At 42.7% G+C, this 22798-nt stretch overlaps 2 protein-coding genes across 13 annotated transcripts in view; one reads left to right on the forward strand and one right to left on the reverse strand.

Moving 5' to 3' along the window:
• The first annotated feature begins 4259 nt into the window (after positions 1 to 4259).
• Positions 4260 to 10153, forward strand: LOC128328271 (ankyrin repeat domain-containing protein 7-like). 2 transcript variants are annotated; one of them, XR_008309109.1, is made up of 3 exons: positions 4276 to 4817; positions 7594 to 7767; positions 9670 to 10153. XR_008309109.1 is itself a non-coding variant. In XM_053258096.1 (2 exons), the coding sequence occupies exons 1-2, from the start codon at positions 4573 to 4575 to the stop codon at positions 9758 to 9760; spliced, it is 336 nt and encodes a 111-aa protein (XP_053114071.1). In that variant the 5' UTR covers positions 4260 to 4572; the 3' UTR covers positions 9761 to 10153. The 2 variants fall into 2 exon arrangements, 1 of the variants encoding a protein (XP_053114071.1); XM_053258096.1 differs by lacking the exon at positions 7594 to 7767 and having other exon boundaries at positions 4260 to 4817.
• A 2617-nt stretch (positions 10154 to 12770) lies between these two features.
• LOC128328269 (ankyrin repeat domain-containing protein 26-like) overlaps positions 12771 to 22798 on the reverse strand; it is a 206753-nt gene continuing 196725 nt past the window's right edge. For 6 of the 11 annotated variants that reach the window (XM_053258090.1, XM_053258085.1, XM_053258093.1 and 3 more), the window contains 2 exons: positions 15024 to 15069; positions 12771 to 13020 (listed from right to left, as the gene is read on the reverse strand). In XM_053258090.1, coding sequence (XP_053114065.1) covers positions 12947 to 13020; positions 15024 to 15069 — 120 coding nt within the window. In that variant the 3' untranslated portion in view covers positions 12771 to 12946. The other 5 variants (XR_008309108.1, XR_008309107.1, XM_053258087.1 and 2 more) reach the window with 5 other exon arrangements.

The following is a 22798-nucleotide window of genomic DNA, read 5'->3' on the forward strand; positions in this document are numbered from 1 at the left end:
TGGAGCCCAGCCATGCCCCTTTTGTGTGAGACATCATGTGCAGAAGGGTGTAGAGCCCATGCTGGCAGCTTTCATTTCCCTTTTTCTCCCTCCAGTGAGGGAGAGAAAGGGAAATAAATGCTGTCAGCCAGCAAACACTGGCTGGAAATGAGCTTGGGAGAGCTTGAAGAGGCTTTATGGAACCTTGGCTATGCCCCTGTTCATGTGACATCATGCGCACATGAGCGTGGCTCGGAAGGTACCCACACGGGGGCGTCACTGGTGGGTCCACCAGCGAGGCTGGACATGGGCCGCTCAGCACCTGGCTCTGCCACTGGTAGGATTGTAACCTAACAATACAATTGTATGCACATTTACTCAGAAATTAGTTGCAATGGGACTTACTTGCAGGTACGTCTACACAGGGTTGTAGCCTAAATAATTAACCAGAGATTGGATGATCTCAGCCAAACTACATTGATTTAAATCTGAATGCTGTAAGCTGCTCTGAGCCTGTCAAGAAGAGAGGGATATAAATGTAACAAAACAAACTTTTGAAATCTCTATTTTGCTATTTCCCCCATCCTTAAATGTTCACAAGACGTGTGTTTTGTATTTATTTGTTTTAAATAAAAAGATCAGCTTTAGATCAGCATTTTAATACCTACAGTTCTCTCAGATATTGTATTTATGCGTGTACCAAGGAGCTCATGGTATTGCATATAGAGATAGCTTGTTTTTATGCTCATGACAGCCCCATGAGGTTGGTTAGATTGAACGAGGAAAGAGATGGCCTCAAGTGGCAAACTTCATGGAAAATATTTAAGATCATTTTGTTCAGCCTTATTCAGTCTCTTCCTCCTTCCATCCTTTTTGCAGCGTCAACAGGATCTTTATATCCTGCCCTTCCTCCCAGGAATTCAAGGCAGTGCACATGATTTGCACATGATCAGGAAGAGAGCTGGTCTTGTGGTAGCAAGCATGACTTGTTCCCTTGAGCTAAGCAGGATCCACCCTGGTTGCATACGAAAGGGAGACTAGAAGTGTGAGTGCAATAAGATATTCCCCTTGGGGGATGGAGCCGCTCTGGGAAGAGCATCTAGGCTCCAAGTTCCTTCCCTGGCATCTCCAAGATAGGGCTGAGAGAGATTCCTGCCTGCTACCTTGGAGAGCCCGGTGCCAGTCTGTGTAGACAATACTGAGCGAGATGGACCTATGGTCTGACTCAGTATATGGCAGCTTCCTATGTTCCTATTTTTGATCACCACTTTTGTCTTTACAACTCTGTGAGGCAGGTTTCGGCTGACAGAGTGATTGGCTGAGGTTATGCAGTGAGCTTCATGTCTCTGAGCCCAGGTCTCCCCAACCCTAGTCCAATACTCTAACCCCTACACCACATTGCCTCTCCGTTGTTCCGTTGTGTGGGGTATTGATTGTAGAAGAAAAAGGAGATTCCAGTTCCCATTTTAGCTGTGGTATTGCTGGGAAACTGTGATTGTTGCCCATTTGTTTGCCCTTGTTTGTTTCAGTGCATTATTAATTGAGGCTGAAATCCTATATTTGCTAACCTTGGAGTAAGTTTCATTAACCACAATGGGCCTTACTTTCAAATAGACATTAATAGGACTGCAGTGTATTTAAAAATATATATCTTTTTTAAAAACCCTATTTTAAAAAAATTATTAATTATAGGGTAATGATTGAGGATAGATCTGAGCCAGACCCTGAGCCTGGGCCCCGGATCTTTTAAGTACCTAAGAAACCCCCTACGTAGATCTCCCAAGAATTCCTTTCCATTTCATTCCTCCAGCCAGCTGGAAGTGCAGAAATCCTTCTGTTGGGTCAGCTAACATATTCAGTAACCATTATTTACTCTGGAAAGAGACTGCAGGCAGGGAAATATTGAAAGATTACATCATCAACTCCCCATGATTTACATTAGCCTTTTGTTTGGCCTATAATTGCTTTGAGAAACTTGCCTAGCGAGCAAGAGGTTGCCGGTTCGAATCCCCGCTGGTATATTCCTGGACGAAGGGAAACACCTACGTTGGGCAGCAGCGATACAGGAAGATGCTGAAAGGCATCATCTCATACTATGTGGGAGACAGCAATGGTAAATCCCTCCTGTATTCTACCAAAGACAACCACATGACATGGCTCTATGGTTGCCAGGAGTTGACACTGACTCAACGGCACAACGTTACCTTTAGCACACCACAATTTCTCAGACTGTGATGGTTGCTTCTAATATAACAACATTCTGTATGATCTCCACACATTAACGCCTACCAGGGGTGTGTGCATGAGATTGTCAGGGCATAGAATATATATTCTATGAATATAGAATTCTATATTCTATGCCCCTGCTAACTTGACAAGGAGGCACCCTTTAATGTGGTGATTCTCTTTATTTAGCAGGGGGAGAGCAACTGGCCCTATCCACCCCCAGCACAGTACCTCCAGTGACTGTTGCTGGTGTCTATCTTATGTTTCTTTTTTAGATTGTGAGCCCTTTGGGGACAGGGATCCATCTTATTTACTGATTATTTCTCTGTGTAAACCGCCCTCAGCTAGTTTTGGAAGGGTGGTATAGAAACTGAATAAATAATAAAAATACTCTCCCAACAGCTGTGCTCCATGGGAGATTCCAGGGTATACCATACACATCAAGATTATGCCCTTGTGGATCTGGTAACGTTGAAACAACTGCTCATGTTTTACTGCATTGTGAATATTACAGAGACATAAGACGCCAACAAATTGCCCCACTTTTGATAAATTTTCCGGGTCGTGGAGAGGATTTCTATTTAAACTATTTGCTCACTAATCCTAATCCGGATGTTATTCATATCGTGGCCAAATATCCTCTATAATAAAACGCTTGGTGTCTGTCCGTGGACGGACACCAAGCGTGTGTCCATGCCTCCCTGGCCTGTTCTGCGCATGCGCGGAGCGCATGCGCAGAACAGAGCAAGGGAGACACGACCACCGGCACCCGGTGGCCATCTTGGGCGGCCAGAAGCGGCCACCCCAAAGAAGCCGGATGAGTGGCGCCGGGCGACACTGGCCGCCGCCGCCTTGGCCAGAGGACACGCCGCGGCGACAAGGGAGAGGCCCCGGGCAGCGGAGGGCCCGGCCGGAGCCGCGGGCGGCGGTGGTGGGCCTGCTGGAGCCGCGGTGGTGGTGGGTGGCGGGCCCGCCGGAACCCTGGGTGGCCGGCCCGGCCGGAGACACGGGCCGCGGTGGGTGGCGGCCGAAGAAAAGTAAAAGTAAAAATGCTGCCGCCGCCGCCGAAATCCCACCCTCCCTCCCTCCCAACTTCCGAAACCACCTTACCCCTCCCGTGACAGTTGAGAAAAGAAAGAACTAAATTGAAGAGGGAGAGAGGAGCTTGCAAGCAGTGCTCCTCCCTCTGCAAAGGCTCTGCCCGAACTGGCGCTTGGGGCCGAAAGGATGCAAGAGGCGTCCTTTCCACCCCAAGCGCCAGTTCAGAAAGAGGCTTTGCAGAGGGAGGAGCACTGCTTGCAAGGTCCTCTCTCCCTCTTCAATTTAGGTCTTTCTTTTCTCAACTGTCACGGGAGGGGTAAGGTGGTTTCGGAAGTTGGGAGGGAGGGAGGGTAGGACTTCGGCGGCAGCGTCGTCGTCAGTATTTAAAAAAAAAAAACAGTAAAGGGGAGAGGAAAAGGCTAGCGCCCGTTATTATAATGGGCTTCAAAATACTAGTTGTTATATAATATGCCAAATGCGTATAAATGTAGTCTGATTTTATATTATCATCTTATTATTGTTATTATCATTATTATTTTAATATTGTTGTATTGCTGGTCTACGACCGAAATAAAGTTTTACATAATAAAAATAATATGACTAAATCTACGTCTGTGCCTCAGCAGAGGGAGGGAGAGAGAACAAACGTTACAGGACTGTTCAGACGATCTACCAGAAACAATCAACAGCCCAACTTCTGTTGTTTCATAATGATGTCAAGTTTTTAGTTGCACAGAACTCTTTATCAAGCAGGCTATAAAAGTGCAGCTAAATCTTCGGTATAGAAAGGAGGAGAACGTTCAAATTAGGCTGATCCGTGTGCGGCGATAATATAGATATTGACAAACTGCTGCCATCATCATCACGAAGTCGCTCGCCAGCCTCTTCGTCACGTCCCGCGCCAGAATACGAGACGGAGAGGCTAGGAGCAAGAGTCTGGCGGTGGCGCATGCGTTCTGAGCAAGGACTCCTTCACGGCGGCTGTGTTGCCACACAAGCGCAGCTGAATACGCATGCGTACTGTTTCCTCAGGAGACGCCTCCGTTGTCCTCCTGGTCTCTCTCTCTGTGGCATCTCTCCCTCCCTCACGTGTTGCTGGAGGGAGCCCCCTCCTCCCCCACCCCGGCTGAAGAGGGCGCGCGCGCGCGCTCTAGAACGTCCCAGCTGCCCTCAACGGCCGTTCAGCGACCGGTTTCTGGGCTGGCCACTCGGGACTCCGTCAGGCGCGCTTAGTCCTTCCTTTTGCGAGGCGAGGAGGAGTCTCGGGGCGAGGGACCGGTGTACTCCACTGCCGCCGCCTCCTTCCTCGGCCAGCCGGGCGGGAGGATGAAGAAGATCTTCGGGTTCGGGAAGAAAAGGGAGAGGCAGCAGTCTCCCTCCCGGCCAGCGTCAGGCGGGGCGACTGCCTCCCCCAGCGGCGGCGAGGGCGGCAGCCTCAGCGGAGGAGGCTATGAGGTGTGGAGGAGCAAGGACCTGGGCAAGCTGCACCGGGCAGCAGCCACCGGGGACCTGAAGAAACTCCAGCAGCTCGTCAGGAAGCACGACCTCAACCAGCTGGATAAAGCCAACAGGTGGGGAGAGGCCAGGGCGGCGTCCCCCCTCGTCTTCCCGACTCCTCCTGCTGCTCCTCCCCTCTCGCTCTCCTTGGGTTGCGGCTTCGGGCTTTAGGGTTCATTATTCACATGCATGGGGCGAAAGCGAGCAACCATTCAGCGGCGATGGAGTACAGAAGTAGCCACCCCAGTATTGTCGCCGTCTCATTTGCCTCCCGCCTTCCCCCTCGCGGAGCATCGATAGGGGCTCTCCCACTTTATGATTTTTCTTCTCATCACAGTGACCTCGTGGAACATGTTAAGTCGAGTGGTAGTGACTGGTCCAGACTAACTCAGTGCTGTGATTTATAAACTTTGAGCAGGAGATCTGGGGTCCCAACTGACACTAACTCACTACTATACCACACTTTTAAAGTACAAGAACTTGTGTACTTGTAAACAGAGACTGCTTTTTCTTTTAGATCTAAATTGAGTGTCACTTTATGGTGATTTAAAAAAATGTTACGGAAGGCACTTTTTTGTAGTAGATAATGTGTAATCTGTGTGACAATCTGCATGTGGTTGTCATTTTCCTACAAGGAAGTGCCTTTCTGGAGGGTGAGAGAGCTCCCTGAAGTATTGGTGCTTTTGCACAAATGTGCTCATAATTCACAAAGTAACAGAGCAGTGTTTGGGCTCTCACTGTGTCCCTGCAGCTGCTTGAAGCAGGGATGCTTCAGTAGTCAGTACTCCAGGGGTCACTCCATGAAATTGATTGCCAGGTGGTCTAGGACCAACAAACAGAAGTACTTTTTCACACAATGCGTGATCCACTTGTGGAACTCTCTGCCACAGGATATGGTGACAGCCAACAACCTGGATGGCTTTAAGAGGGGTTTGGATGACATCATGGAGGAGAGGTCTATCAATGGCTACTAGTCGGAGGGCTGTGGGCCACCTCCAGCCTCAAAGGCAGGATGCCTCTGAGTACCAGTTGCAGGGGAGTAATGGCAGGTGAGAGGGCACGCCCTCAACTCCTGTCTGTGGCTTCCAGTGGCATCTGGTGGGCCACTATGCTTAACAGGATGCTGGACTAGATGGGCCTTAGGCCTGATCCAGCAGGGCTGTTCTTATGTTCTAGTCAGGATGTCAGCCACTGTCACCAGCAAATCACTATTGATTCTATATTTCTCTTAAATGTGTTTGCTAGATGCCTTTGAAATCTTGCAACAATGATGTGCAGTAATTATCTCAATACCTTTATTTTCAGTTCTATTGCTAGCTAGTGTCATCTTTCTGGCAAAATAACATTCTCTTTCCAAAATGAGGGAAATCACACAAGATGCCTCCCAATTGACTAAAATCATTGATGAACTCACATTGCAGTCCTGCGCACATTTACTTGGAATTAATGGTGCAGCGGAAAAATGCTTGACTAATAAGCAGAATGTTGCAGGTTCGAATCCCCACTGGTACCTATATCGGGCAGCAGTGATACAGGAAGATGCTGAAAGGCATCATCTCATACTGCTTGGGAGGAGGCAATGGTAAACCCCTCCTGTATTCTGCCGAAGACAACCACAGTCCTCTGTGGTCACGAGGAGTCGACACCGACCTGATGGCACACTTTACCTTTTACTTTAAGTCTATTAAACTCAGAGGAACTTATTTCTGAGTAAACATGTGTAGGATTGGGCTACATGCCCCTTTTTGTGGTGTTTTCTGTTGTAGAATATGAGTTGATTTTGAAACATATTTCTCCTTCGGGATTCTTTCTGTGCTTTGAGAAACAAAGAAAGGCAACTGTGATTGAAAAATAACTGGAAGTAATGAGTGACTTCTCAAAGGGGTCAGTCTGGAGAACCAGTAAGGTGTAGAGGACAAAGGATTGACTTGAACCCGGGAGATGTGGGTTCAAATCGATTCCATGAAACTTTCTGGGTTATCATAGTCTGGGAAATTAGTGACTGGCCCAACCAGTGTTCCCACTAACAGGGATTTCCAGATGTTGTTGACTACAACTCCCAGAACCCCCAAGCAAAAGCTGTTGCAGCTGGGGATTCTGGGAGTTGTAGTCAACATCTGGAAATCCCTGTTAGAGGGAACACTGGGCCCAACTTACTTCATAGTGTTGTTTCAAGGACAGAATGGGAAAAACTATGTTTAAGCTAACATTATAGCCAAATAATCTTTAGGAAGCGTCGGTATTACTTTGGACGGTTTGTTGACTGAACATAATGGTATGCTTTCCAGAACACCTTTACATCTTGCCTGCGCCAGTGGATAAACAGATATTGTTATGTTCTTGGTAGACAACAGGTGCAAACTAAATCTTTGTGATGATGATGCCATAGTTCTTCTAAAACACAGCATATTCTAGATGAAAATGTCAAATTACTGTAGCTTCCATATTAATGATAGGCATCAGTGTATTTTATTTATTTATGCATTTATTACATTTTTATATTGCCCCATCTGTCAGCTCTGGGTGGTTCACAGCAGACATACTCAGTTAAAACAAAACGATCAAGAAATCGTTTAAAACTTTACATTCTTTACGTTTGTTACATCATATACAGTTCTTTACATTGTTTTGCACTTTTAAACAATGTAAATATTTCTACATGGTAAACAATCTAATTTAACTTAAAACAATTTAATTAACTTAAGAATAATACATTACCATTACTAATTATGACAATAAATTCAAGAAAAATGTATTTCAGATTGCACTAAATGGTAGCAGCATTAAATCATTGTGTATGTTAAAGTAACTTGTGGACCTCAGCTTTCCCCCCCCTTTTTAATATTACAGGCTGTGCAGTGTCAGCACGAATTATGTGCAACTTACCTACTAGAACATGGAGCAGACACTAATCTTGTGGATGCAAATGGTAACACTGCTCTCCACCTTGCTGCATCTAATGCTAGCATATCTGTCGCACAACGACTGATTGAACACAATGCCCATGTTGATGTACAGAATAAGGTAAACCAGACTTCGTTTAAGAGGTCCTAAACATAGATCAATATGTCCCCCCTCCTATTTGCTTTAAGACTTATTCTGTAAGTATTAAAATAGTGTTATGGGAGAGTTTGTGAGAAAGTGAGAGCATTGTAATGATTAGTCAATTGTTGTCTATCCTCCTGCCTCAACTTAGATGAACCTCCCAGCATCCATGTGAAAGCATACCATCCTGGTGACATGCTGGGGCATGATATTATTGTGTCCTTAGTGGGAGCAAATAAAACAAGGCTATATGGATAGAAAATAGAAGGCAGGAGCCTAAACATCATGTTACCGAGTCTAGTTGGATATTGAAGCAGCTGGAGATTGACTGAAGGCTGAAGCTAGTGTATAGCAGTGACTGCTGTCTACAGCTAAACTACTGATGTATGTGACTTTGATTGCTTCTATGCAGAAAGGATGCAGCACATCCCTTCTGTAGAATTAGCACAAAGCCCTTGAGATTTGCAGTTGCCCTCTTCTGCCTGCCCCATATGTGTGCAGGCCCTTGACTAGTGTAAAATTGACAGTTGCAACAATATGGATATAACTAAATTCTGAGTGCAGCACAAGTCTCCTCAGGAAGGCGGATGATGATGATGATAAAAAAATTAAGTCTTTGGGACTTCAAGGCCAAATAAGCACAGAAAAAATTACTTTCCAAACCCATTAACCAGCTGCCAGGTGTCCACAATGAATCCTGTTCACAGCCAAAAGGGCCAGTTGAAGAGGAAGATATGGCCTGGTCTGTCCTTCCTAATTATACTAGTAGCTAACCTGAGCAAAGAATTTCCTTCTCTGCTCTTCCCTTTATGTTGCAGTATGTTGTGCCATATAATGTAGTTTAGCTGGGCATAACAAGACTAGCACAGACCTAGCGCTGCCAAGCCTCCCTTTAAACCTTCAGTCTGCATCTCTCTTCCACCCCTCCCCTTCATTCCTAACCTGGAGTGGTCTTCATGATAAATGGGATGCTTGTCAACTTTAAACAGGTGTTAGCTTGTTTCTGGCCTAACAATCAAATTACTATTGATTAATACACATGCATATAGAATATATGTTTTATCTGTAATAGGATGTATTGAACTGCAGTTCTAATCATCCCCAGCCACAATAGATTCAGCAGCTAGAGTGCCAAACATTGCTTACCACTGCGCTATGGAACAAGGTGGCTGTTCAACTAATGCAGGAATGCCAAAACTAATTGCAATTCTCGTCTCTGCTCACCTCCTGCTGTTCTTGCTTATGATGCTTCCTACATGATCTCATCTCATCTGTTGTAAACTGCCCAGAGACATAGGTTTTGGGGGGTATAAATATGTTTTCTTCATCATCATCATCATCATCATCATCTCGCCCTTTTATCATTTGTGTTACTGGGATGGAAACACACCATTTCTGCAACACTGCAGCACTAGTAATCATGCTTCACTCTCTGAATTTAGTGGTGCTAACTTCTAAGTGGGATAGTGTTGCTGCCTAAGGTGTGAAAAGTTTGGTAAATTATAGTTGCTGGCCTGGACCTGAAATAGAGAGGATGTAAAGTGAGTTAAATACCTTATATCTGTCTTTCAACTATGCAAAGGGAGTATCCTAAAGGCAGGTCCTTAAAATCGAACCTTTGCTACAGGCTTGTAGTTTTATGCAGTCAGTGCTAGTTCTGTACTTCTCATGTCTGATGAAAGTGCTGTGAACGTTCTTTTGTGATAGATATGTTTGACTTTGGTATGGGCAACTACAGCATGTTTTCTTGCCTACTAATCAGTGTGAAAAGGTATTGAGCAGAATTTATACAATTTTAGAGTAAGAACTTCTTACAGTTTCAAAGCTAAACATTTCAAACATAACACTTTACACACAGCACTTAAACAATTTCTTTTACAGAGCTATAATTGGAGAGATTGATGAAGAGACAGACTCTGCACTTGACTTGGGGAATATTCAAGCAGAACCTTTGAACTCTGTTGTACATTGAAGAAAAAGACCAATACAAAAGGACTTCATAAATCTCAGCCTGTACAGAACTATTTATAGGATGGCATGGCTACTTTTTACAGGTTTTATGCGATGACCTAGTTTATTATTTTGAATGTTATGGTTTGATCTGTAAATTAAAACGTTTCTGTTTGGCCTGGATTTCCAGGGTTTTTTAAAATCGGTTTTAATATTTTAACACAGTTTTAGGGTTTTTAATTAGTGTGATTGTTTAATTGTTGTTCTAAAATGTTTTTAATTGTTAATTGTTACGTTGTTTTTTAATTTTTGTTTTAGCTCTTTACTGTTTTAATGGTTTGTTTTAATTGTAAACCGCCCTGAGCCATTTTGGAAGGGCGGTATAAGAATCAAATAAATAAATAAGATAGCCTCATGTACATTACTGAATTCTTAAAGCAAGAATGCAGAGTACTTGTGAAATTATTATAGTGAACCAAGCCATACATGACAAGCTCATCCTTTAGGAGATTGGTGAAAAGAAAGCTGAAAGGCAGTCAGGAGGGTCAAATCACTCCACAGCACATGGAGCTTATTTAAAAACCACAATAGCTCAGTCAGAATGTATACCAAGGAGAAGGAAAAGCATCATCATGTCCAGGTGGAAATCACCATGACAAGCAAGTAGATACAAGAAAACTATAACAGGCAAGTAGACGTCTTTCCAAAAATGGAAGTTCAGCCCAAATAAGAACAGGAAGGAAGACAAACGGGGAAAAGAAATAGAAAGAAGCTATAAAGGAATGCAAAAAACTGGTTTTTAGCATGAAAACCTTGAGGAATGATAACACTATTTACCTCAGAAGCAGGAAAGCTGCCAGGGAAGTGGTTGGATCACTAGACAAGATAGTGAAAGGGATGCTCGAGGATAAGGTTGCAGAGAAGCTAAATGAGTTTTTTGCAGCTGTCTTCCCAGCAAAGGATACAAAGCATATACCTATACCTGTAATGAGCTTCTCGGGTGGGAAAGCCGGAGAAGTGAGTCAGAAGTGACAAGTGATGATCTAAGCCATCTTGAAAAATCAGATCACCAGGGCCAGATGACATCCACCTGAGAGTTCTTTAAGAACTCAGATGTGAAATTGCTGATCTAGCAAAAATATGTTACTTGTCCATAGAATCAGGCTCCCTGCTAGAGGACTGGGAAGGAGCCAGTGAACACCAATTTGCAAAGAAGGATCCAGGAAATTATAGGCTGGCTAGCTTAGTGTCTGTTGTGGGTAAATGGATGGAAATCATAATTAAAGATGTGTTAAACATAGAAGAATGTGGATAAGGAGCTCTTCTCTCACAACACTAGAACCAAGGGACAGCTCATGAAACTGATTGCCAGGAAGTTTAGGACTGACAAGTATTTTCCCAACACAATGCATAATTAATTAAATCTATAGAATTGCCTGCCATGGGATGTGATGACTACCAACTCGGATGGTTTTAAGTGGGACTTCAACAAATTCATGGAGGATGTGTCAATTGGCTACTAGTCCTGGTGGCTATAGGCTGCCTCCATGTTGAGCGTCAAGATACCACTGAATACTAGTTGCCAGAGAGCAATGGCAGGAGAGTGAGCACGCCTTCATCTCTTGCCTGTCGGCTTCCCAGAAGCTCTGCTGAGCCACTGGGAAATGGTGCTGGACTAAATAGGCCTCAGGCCTGATCCAACTGGTTTAGACATGTTTACTCAGAAGTTAATCCAAAAGACCAAGCTCAGTAGAAGTAACTACATACAGCATTATGGGAGGGAATTTAGTTTTAAAGGAATTGGCACTACCCTCTTCAAAAGCAGAAAGGATAAGCCATGTTAATCCCATAGCTATTAACCCTGCACAGACATTGTCTTGGTTGATAATGTGTGTCTTCCTTGCTCCATTACTTCTTCTGAGGGGACTCTCAGGAGCAAGAGTTTTACAGTATCTGGTGTGATGGAAAAATAAAAATACATCAAGCTTCCACATATAGCCTTAAGACTGACTCAAGTAAAAGTCTTCGGTAACCAATGTCTGGCATTCTACTTTCACTAAGCCAGTGTGTAGCACTGCCTAGAGTATATCCTATTAATCAAATTTCTGAATTTTTCTTTATTTCCTTAATAGTAGGAGTGTCCTAGTTCATGAAACCACAAGATAATTCTTCCTACCCACTACTGCTTATGGTTCCATATGACTAAGAAACCTGGAAGTTATAGTTTAATATCTAGTGCTCTGCTCTATAAGGAGAATTCAGGATGTTTCTAGATACAGTGTTTGCTCACCAAAACACAAGCCAGCTGCAATCTACATGTTTAGAGTGGTGACCCCACTAATTTACATGACCAGCATATAGCATAGCTATCATTCTCCCAAAAAAGCAGTAGTGCTAAAGTCTGACTTTGTGAGCTTCGCATTCTATTGCTTTTAGTAAAAAATGGTATAGAAGTGTCTTTAGTTGATCTCACTGTCTATGACTTTAAAATACAATTTCAACAATAACATATTTAAACCATTGTATAGTTATGTAACAAAGTCATATTTACAAATTTATTCAAATTATACAATTTTTGCATATAAGGAGGCCAGAACGAGGCACGACCAAAGCAACATAAAGAAATGTGGGTGGCTGGACTTAACTTTCCATCTTTCTTCTGCAGGTGATCAGGGCTGGCCAGTACTTGATGCTCATGCAGTAGGCATTGTCAATTTGACATTAGTCAAGGGCCTGCACACATATGGGGCAGGCAGAATATGGCAACTGCATATCTCAAGGGCTTTGTGCTAATTCTATAATTACAGAAGGGATAAAAACCACACACATAAGTAATTTAGCTGTAGACAGCAGCCACTGCTATACACTAGAACTCATAGGTTTCTTGGACATGAGCATTCCTACCTTCTAGAGCGTCATATAGATGTCTTGGACTTGTGAAAGAGAGAAGCCCTGGATGATGACTCCAAAGAATCAATGCTACAGGTGTTGGAGAGGAGAAACATTTCACAAAAAATACCATGAGGATGATCAACTTTTAAAAAACAATTTATTAAATAAAGAGTTTAAATTTAAATACAGGTAATACTATTTTAATTTTTTTTAAAAAATAAAATAAAATAAAAATACAATTTCAACAATAACATAACATATATTAATTTTTCTTTAAAAGATACAAGGGTATTGCACACTTGATCTTGTCCCACATTTAGGTTTTTGAAGATTCATCAATTGATCCTAGAGGTGAGACTCTAACAGATGTTGCATCAAGTTCTGCAGTAGCTGAAAGACAAGAAAAGCTTCCATTATGAAAAATATTAGTTGTATAGAAAGTACTCATTTGACACTGAGGGCACCAAAACAATAAGAATGCAATTCTCAGATTAACTAAGTCATCTGAACAAATATGAAAAAATATTACTGCCTATCTTGCTGTGAAAGAATATAAGAGATCTTTGAGAATGTTCTAGTAACTTGTTTGCCAAACATTCACTCCTGTTACGAGATGAAGCACCTTGCTGTCACCTATGAAGCATTTGTGATGGTTTACTGTGCTTTGTTGGAGTTCTTTCCTATATACAGTTTAAAGCAATCCTGGTTTAATTTGATATAGGCAATATGTCTGGCATATTTGGTAATTTTAATTGGAGTATGATAATCTGTCATTGAATCGAAGGGGCCTTGAAGGCCATCTAATCCAGCCCTCTTCTCAGTGCAGGAAATCAAAGGCAGAACATTCCCAGATGGTGGCTATCCTAAAACTGAGTAGGGGTTGGACTAGATGGCCTTCAAGGATACTTCAGTTCTACAAAAGAAGTTCTACACTCCGTTAAAATTTACAATATCTGCGAGTCACAAAAGCCCTATTCAGACATTACATCATGCATATACATTTTGCAGACAATGTACCTGTTTTTGAATGATTCAACATGTATTCATTTAAGAGTGAATCTGAGCACAGGCCTTCAAATGTAGGGCAGTACAACAGGAAGTACTACTGTACAGGCTTTGATCATACTGTGCACACATCTGTATATGTGTTGGTCTATAGTCTCTCTCATATTAAACAGGATTTCCTAGAAACAATATAGCAGAGCAGACTGGCACAATACAATCATAATATATCAAAGACCTTTGGAACTTGGTAATTGGTAGTAAGAAACATGTGCAGTATATATACTGTAATTTCACATGTGATCAATCCAACATGAAAACAATTATTAGGTTATGGAAACATGTCAGTCTCAAACATTTGCATCTCTGTGTGTCTCTCTCTGTGTGTGTGTGTAGGCAACTGTTTAACCTGAAACAGAATGGCAATTCTGATGCAGGCTGGTAGCTACAGATAAAAAGAATACCAAAAGGGTGGATATACCTACCATTCAAACCCCACTTGAGCTATGACACCATATGTGGCCTTGGATCTTCAACTCCTCACGCTAAAAATAACAATCCTCCTGATCTACTTCATAGGGTTTTGAGGATGAATATATCCAAGTCCCCTGCTAATTGAGCAAAGAGGCACCTTTTAAAAGTGGTGATTCCCTTTATTTAGCAGGTGGGAAGCAATGCCCTATCCATCCCCAGCACAGCATTCCTCCAGTGATTGTTGCTGGTGTCTATCTTATGTGTTTTGTTGGGAAATACTTTGCTTCTTTAGATTTAGCAACACTATTTGGATTTAAGGAAATGTGAACTTGCCCCGCAAGCAGTTGCTTCCAACTGTGAAATGTATTGGTGATGAAGCAAGTATTTGGTGTCAGACATATAGTTACAGAAGTAAATAGATAAACTTATTTATGCTTGTTTTCCAACAGGATTATTTACTGACATGAGCACAAGTGGAAATCTACAGTTGGGAGTGCTAACAAAAGTTTGATCAGTGCAGAATTGTTTATACATAAGGATTGGATTTCTTGTGCGTGTCTATTCACGCACAGGATGGGAGAATGTACCCACTTCCCATTGAGAGTGTGCTACAAAGATCTGCTCCTGTGGATTAGGGGACCCCTCTGGAACAGGATGGGATGTGGTGCTGGTGGCTGCAGCAGGAAGGTGTGAAGGACTGGCAACCATCTCCCACCCTTTACAAAAGGAAGTGCCTCCAGTTCATGTAAGAAATAGGATGCCATCCAATGTTGCTAAGCTTTATGTATTAAAAACAGGTAGCAGTGTTACACAAATGAAAATGTTGACACAAGAATTCTGAATATTGTTAGTGCCTTCTAATACATATTGCAAACTGGGTGAATTATACAATGCAAATCTGCAATTTACTAACATACCTTGGTCTAGTTCCTTGGTTATGTTTTTTTCTAGTTGTGTTTGCATCTGAAATTACATGTAGATTATGGTTGACATTTTATTAGATATGAAACAAAACATACACAGGTATACTATCAAATTATAATACAGTATATAAGGACCAGAGCAAAGTTTCATGTTGGGTCAAATGTTTCAGCTCTATTTTGATATCAATTCACATCTTCCAGTTTTCAGCAGGCCTCACACAAGTCTTTACTCACATTTTAGGAGAGAACTGGAGAGTCTAGGGCTGGATTAGACATAACACAAAACTATGGTTTGTGCGAACCACAGTGGCAACCAAAGTGATCATGGATCTGAAGCACCTTCCTTATGAGGAGAAGTACAACATTTGGAGTACATTTTAGTTTAGGAAAGAGAGTATTAAGAGGCACATGACTGATGCTTATAAAATTATGCTGGCATGAAAAATGTGGAAAGAGAGAAGTCCCCCCGACCCCCACTCACACATACACATACACAACACTAGAATCAGGTTATCAGGAGATTTAGATCAGACAAAATGAAGTACTTTCCCATATAATTCATGATTAATCTATGGAATTTGGTGCTGGTTGTGAGCCTTCGTGGCTTTAAAGGGGGATGAGACAAGAAAGGACATAGAAAACTGATTTAAGAATTATTTATCTTCCTCCTCACTATAGTCTGAATCATTTCCAGCATCACTGTGGATGGAACGTTAGAACGTGGATGAGTTTCTCTGTTTCATCAATGTCATGGGATGGAACTGAAGTCCCATGAAACCCACAAAACCCTTTATAACTTTTAAAAAGCTATATCCCACCCCTCCAGTGTAATACTGCTTGGGGTGGCTCACAAAATTAGCAAAAAAATATAAAACGATACAAAATAAAAACTAAAACCAGACCTAGCTAAAACCAAGTTTAAAAGCTGAATGTTAAAAGCCAACCAGATACAAGTTATATTTGACGATACGGATAAGAGAGTTCATAATTTCAGAAATGATGTGAATATTTCCAGATCAGTACAGTGGAAGCTCTCTGCCCAATCACTCCCTTCCCCCTCCCCTTTTCTCCTCACGAACATCCCAGCTGATCTGAGCAGCATGCTTCAGTACAGTGGAAGCGGTTATGGGCCTGAGCACATTAAAATGGTCTGATTTGGGATTGGCCACACATAAAGCACTCAGATTGCATATTTTAAGAAATGGTATCAGTTTCAGCCATGTACCTTATGTTGTAATTCATGGCCTCCGTTGCCCTTTTTCGGAGCTGTCTAAAAGGGGTTAAGCCCCAACAAAGTCAGTCAGATTGGACAGTTTGGAATTACATACATTCTTCCCCAACAGAAACTGCTTGTTTCATCCATGTACCTTATGATGTAAGTAATGGGCACCAAAAGGCATTTGGGGGGCTTGCACCTCCTAAGTGCCCCAGCAGCCACTCACTGGAATGGCGCTTTTGCAAATGCAAGAACTAGTTTAACAACTCTAGATGATCAAACCTTTTGTACCTTATCACACAAGTATTTTGACATGGGCTCTTGAACTATTGGGTGGAGGTGGCATAGACAATGGGATTATTTTTATTACTAGTTTCTTAAGCAAATTGAATAAATTAGGAGGAACAAAGTGAAACCATTATTTGGTTTTTTTTAGTAGAGGACGATGGTCTATCTTTTGGTTTTCTTTAATTTGTTCAGCATATCTTGATAAGCTACACGCATTCATCTTTGCTTCTTACAGACAAACATAAATCAGTAAGGTTTTCAGTAGCTCAAGTGACTGCAAGTCACTTTTAGCAAAACACTCTATACAAGGAAATTTCTTTTTGCCAAACTAGAAATGGAGTTATATAAATGACTATAGGCTCAATTCTAATTAAGTCAAACCAGAAGTTAACCTACACATACAGCCAGATATTGGACAGGTGTTACAGAAAAACAACAACAATATTGCTTATTTAAAATGTTATTCTATCCATGTCTGTAATTTTCATTAGCTTAAATCTCAACTTGCAATGCAACTTCCATTTTTCTAAAATGTCATAGAAGAGACATTTGTCCAGTACAAAGAATCACACGGTATTAATCAATGCTGACTACACACCTTAAGTATCTGGTTGCAGAGAAGAGAAGGAAGAAATAGACTTTTGATCAAGGAGCTGAAGAAGTAAAGAACAAGCCATAAGGGTAAAATTACTGAAGACAGAATGAGAATAACCAATTTAAGAATGCAAAAAGGGAGCTTTTATCTACAATATGAGACAAATTCAGACCTACTCTAATCATGTACAGTTACTTAGGAGTAAGTTCCATTAAACTGTAACTTACTCCCAAAATTTATTTAACACATTATTTAAATGTGTTGAATAAATAAAGTAAAGTAAGCAAACAGGCACAATATCTGGCTGCAAGACTAAGCAGAACATGTGGTAAGAAATAAGGACAGATGAACTTAATAAAGTGAACCAAAATCTTTATTTGGAATCAGCACGAGATATACATTTTTTAAAAAGGTAGGATGGTAAAGGCAAAGGTAAAAGACAAAGTAGGGTAATCTGATAACTAAAGTGTCAGAAAAGAGTGAGCAAATTTTCAAGTTCTTCAGAATTATTCTTCAGGCTGGATGTCAAGCAAACTAAGATGTGGGGAGGAAAGGAGGGACAGACGGACAGACAGACCGACTGTCTATCACACACTCACACACACACGGACATAATGGAAAAGGACCCAAGTCTGCAGTTTGGAATAGTAAAGATGGAGTACAGGAGGTTTTATGCAGATTTCAGTTGATTAGCCTCTGCTAGGCGTAAGATAGATTTTAGGTTGCCAGAAGGGCTATTGGGGGAATAGCTGTTGTCATCTCTCTAATTTAAAAATAGAGGTTTAATATTTAATAAAAATAGAAATTAAAAGTTTTATTTAATAAAAAATAAATGGATTGTATCCTAACCTTTCAACAGAGTGATGCTCCATAATTAGTAGTTCCTTCCACATGTAGAAGGAAAGTTGTGCTTACATGAGTGAAAGGAACTGCCAATGACAAAGTAGCAGTTCACAAAACATTAGGATATAACGTTTACTACGAGATTTTAGGAAATAAAATCTAGTAGTTCCTCAGTTTTGTCTCCAGCATCAAGCAGAACATGCAAGTCCCTTGTGAGGCAGAGAGCAGATGTAAAGAGAAACAGGGTAGTCTTTATATTAGCAAAGCTGGAGATTAAATGTAGGTGGTGCATTAGGTTAAGAATCAACAGAAGCCAAGCTTGGTAGTATTCCCTATTAGAGGGGTTCGTTTGGAAGCAAAAGTGTTGTTTGCTTCCAAATGGGGGGTGGGGGAGAAAGAGGCACCACAGGGAGATGCTAAAGAACAGGATACAGTGAATGCTTTGAGTGATATTGGCCTTAGCCTTTCTCAAGGGCAGTGAAAAACAAATGAAAATGCACCAAGCAATCTGTATGTATTTTCTATTCTGAGCCCATAAGGTGAGGCTTCCCACTTTTTTCCATTTGGACTCTGTGCTCCCCCCCATTCCCCACTTGCCTCCAAATTGAAAACAGCTTGTAAATCCCACAACAGGGAATGTTTAGCTAGGTCTAGGATCTGGACAATTGATGTCCAGAATTAACATGGCAGAATTAACTTGGTTATACAAATTAGGGGGTGGGGAAGAAAAAGCAAGGCTTTCTTTCAGTGTTGTTGGTTATCATTTATTAACTACTGTAAACAAAATATCTTTGCTATAACCAAATATAGGTCTTTTACATTTATATATATATATATATATATATATATATATATATATATATATATATATAATATAAAGTTATATGTTTTTGTTTATTCTGGAAAATTATGTTATTTGTTGAAAATTCATTTAAAAAAACAATGCTAGAAATAAGCCAAGATAGGGGAGAGGGAGACAGAAAATATATCTGTGTACACAGATGAAGTGACACGTGTAACCTGAAGCGGTCATTGATTCAAATATGGCTTACATTACGTACCTGTATAATCTCTCAGGATAAAGTAGTAAAGCTAATATTATGTTAGATTTAAATACTTTGCACATGATTTTGTTTCTATGATACCAATCCACTTCAAGGATTCGTGCAGATCCCTATTGTTAACAAGACAGAAGCCCACTATCCAAATCTAAATGGATAATAGAATAGAATAGAATAGAATAGAATAGAATATAGACAGATAGGTAGATGTTTTTAAGACTTTGTGATTTGGAGAGTGAGGACTGTTTGTTGCAGAAGCTGAGCTTATGAATACATCTGCATGCAAAGGACATAAAGATACTCCTTCGATACAGCAAAATGTTTGTAAGGAAATTTGGGTGGTAGGTGACACCCTTGGGGACCTACCCACCAGCCAAATTTGGTGCCCCTAGGACCTTTATAAATGTTCCAAATTGATCTGAATCAAATCCAAATTGAATCTGGGGTGATTTGGGGGGGCAGATTCAGACACAAAACAAATCAGGGGTGATTCGATTTTGGCACAAATCAAATTTAAAAAATCGATTTGTGCACATCCCTAGTTAATACAGCCTATATCATTTACAGAGAATATTGGTGTCTGAAATATTTTCTGCCACATACACAAACCTATTAAAAATGTTGCATAAAATATGTTGCATATTAATAACTTTTGGGTGGCCAGTGTTGTGACTTAACATGAACTGATCTCTGATGCTTTCATAGGAATAGGAGTCAAACTTGAAATGCCCTTGCTTTTAGTAACTCAAATTTTGTACATTCCACAACAGAATTGGAAACTGTTGATACAGGACTATTGATTTAAATGAATCTAGAGCAATATGTAAAGGTACTTTTACCTTACACAGTAGAAGCCATTGATACTCTTTTATTATTTCTACCATCCAGTGCTCACTTGGGTTACTTCCAAGTCAGCCAGAGTGCACACTACACACACAAAGAGCTTCTCTAGACTGGGGTAAAGCTGCCAATGGTTCAGAAAAGTGGCACTATCGTTCTTAAGAGGGGAACTCAGTTTAGAAAGATAAACAGGTTGCTCACCTGTAACTTATAGTTAGGGATGTGCATGGTCCGGACCGGCACCGAGGGGGGGTCTACCTTTAAGGGCGGGGGGGGGTAGAACTTACCCCTCCCACCGCTCTTCCTCTTCTGGCGCTGTAGTTTAAAGCAAAGTTTTTGGGGCGGCAGCGTTCCTCGCTGCTGCCCCTGCCCCTGTCGTCGCTTGTTAGTCTCTGTAATAGCAGCATGCATGCCGGCGCGCGCACGCTGCCTATGTCACGCACGCTGCGTGTGACGTAGGCGGCACACACGCGCACAGTGGCGAGAGGCGTGCATGCGCCGCCACGCGTGCATGCGTGCTGCTATTACGGAGACTAACAAGAGACGACGGGGGCAGGGGCGGCAGCGAGGAACGCTGCCGCCCCCAAAACTTCGCTTTAAACTACAGCGCCAGAGGGGGAATAGCGGCAGGAGGGGTAAGTTCTACCCCCCCGCCCTTAAAGGTAGACCCCCCCTCGGTGCCGGACCGCCGGACCGGTCCGGCTCCGAACTGGTTAGGAGGCCTCCAACATGGCCTCCAGACTGGTTCGTGCACACCCCTACTTATAGTCTGATAGTGATCCATTGTATTACTAAGGAATGGGTTCTGCAGCTGTGCAGGGACCTAGCGGGTAGACTGACCAGCTCCTCGTGATGCCCACTCTGCCTTGCACGTGCTTCATGCTTTCGTTGAAATGGGCAGTTGGGGCGCCATTTTCTCAGTTTCTGACAGATCGCCATCTCCAGACAATCTTACAGCGTCTCTGTTTGGTTTTTTCTCTGTTACGGGGAGGTTTGGGAGTGTCTTAGGAATATAATGCATCACTACCAGATCAAAAGTTACAGGTGAGCAACCGGTTTATCTGGATCATGATCCATTGCATTCCCAAGGAATAGGTGATTAGCCAGCTTTTCACTAAGGTGGTGGGCACTGTAGTCCCTAATGCCTATGGCAGAACCCGTTTAAAAACACTCCTCCCAAAGTCCATCAGCTCAGCAGATAGCAGATCAATGGCGTAATGCTTAATAAACGGCTGTTGTGAGGACCATGTGGAAGCCACACAAATGTCATCCATACACATTCCAGATAGATGGGCTGCTGAGTATGCGTATGCCCTGGTTGAATGTGCCCATATAGTATGTGGTGAATCTACACGCTGCAGCTTATATGCTTGCACTATTAACTCCACCAACTAATGTGTGAGCTTTTGCCGGGATGTTGACTGTCCCTTAGCTCTTCCCCTATAGGCCACAAATGGCTTCTTCATCTTTCTAATAGTTCTGGTTGCCTCCAGATAGTACAGCAGAATACGTCTTACATACAGAGAATGCAGTGCCTTCTCCAATGCTGTTTCTGGCTTTTGGAAAAAAGCTGGCAGAAAAATATCTTGGTTTAAATGAAACTCCGTCACTATTTTTGGACGGACTGTGGATCCAGGAACATGACTACCGTTTGTGGATAGTGTAAGGAATGTCCATTGCTGAAGGCAATGCCGTCAGCTCACTAACATGTCTTGCAGTAATGATTGCTATGGTGATCTGAGTGCTGTTAAAACCAAGGACAAACTCTACTCTTCCATAGGGGTGTGCATGATCTGGTCGCAGCGTGGTCCGGCACTTGCCGGGGTGTCACTTTAAGGGGTGGTGGTAGTACTCCCCCCCCGCCGCTCTTCCCCCTCCGGCGCTGGTGCATTTAAGAATCTTCTTGGGGCGGCAGAGTTCCTCCCTGCCACCCCTGCCCCCGTCATTGTCGGTCAATGCCTTCAATGCAGAAGATCTGGCGGAGCGCATGCGCCCTTCGCGGCGTGCAACGAGCGTGCACGCCACGAAGGGTGCATGCGCTCCACCAGCTCTTCTGCATTGAAGGCATTGACCAACACACGTTGTATTGTCGGTCTGAATCAAAGCCTCCCCTGCAACAGGGGCAGAAACCCTTTGAGCATGTTGAAAATCGCCAACAGCTCCAAATAATTGATATGATGGCTCCTTTCTTCTGGAGACCAGTGTCCACTCAGACGAAGACCATCCAGGAGAGCTCCCCAACCGAGCTCCGATGCGTCCATCATAACTACTCAGGAGTAAGGGGGCACCTGGAAATGGGCACCAATGCTTGGGTGCCAGACACTCGTCCACCACAGAGCTGTCGCCCTCACCCAAGGAGGGAGCAAACGCCGGAGATTATCTGGATCTCAAAGAGAATCAAACATGTCCAAAAACCACCACTGAATGACTTGCATCCGAAGACGTGCATGAGGCAGAACATAGACGCTGGATGCCATGTGGCCCAACAGGCACTGTACGGAGCGCAGGGTTTGCAGGCCTCTGGCCAAGAAGGTGACCACCAGCCTCCGGAGACTCACGATGCGGGCCCTGGGAAGGAAGACCTTTTCCAGGCTTGTGTCGAAAATTAGTTCGATGAACTGAATCCGCCGGGTAGGCTCCAAATGGGACTTCCTGAAATTTATTTGGAACCCCAGTTTCTGGAGAATATTGATCACGAATCCCAGGGCGTCCCGGGTCGCCTGCGGGGTACTTGCTGTGATCAACTATTTGTGATCAAATCGTCGAGATATGGCAGGATTTGTAGGCCACACTCTTGCAGGAATGCCACCACCGGAGCCAGGCACTTTGTGAATATGCGAGGCGTGGTGGTGAGGCCAAATGGCAATGCCTTGAATTGGTAGGTAATCCCCCCTATCTGAAACCTCAGGAAGCACCGATGTTGAGG

Source organism: Hemicordylus capensis, chromosome 5 (assembly GCF_027244095.1).
Source record: "Hemicordylus capensis ecotype Gifberg chromosome 5, rHemCap1.1.pri, whole genome shotgun sequence".
NCBI lineage: Eukaryota > Metazoa > Chordata > Lepidosauria > Squamata > Cordylidae > Hemicordylus > Hemicordylus capensis.

Coding starts and splice junctions, on each gene's coding strand:
- LOC128328271 (XM_053258096.1), top strand. CDS start 4,573: ATGAAGAAGATCTTCGGGTTCGGGAAGAAAAGGGAGAGGCAGCAGTCT. Junction 4,818..9,669: donor CAGCTGGATAAAGCCAACAG/GTGGGGAGAGGC, acceptor TTTCTTTTACAG/AGCTATAATTGGAGAGATTG.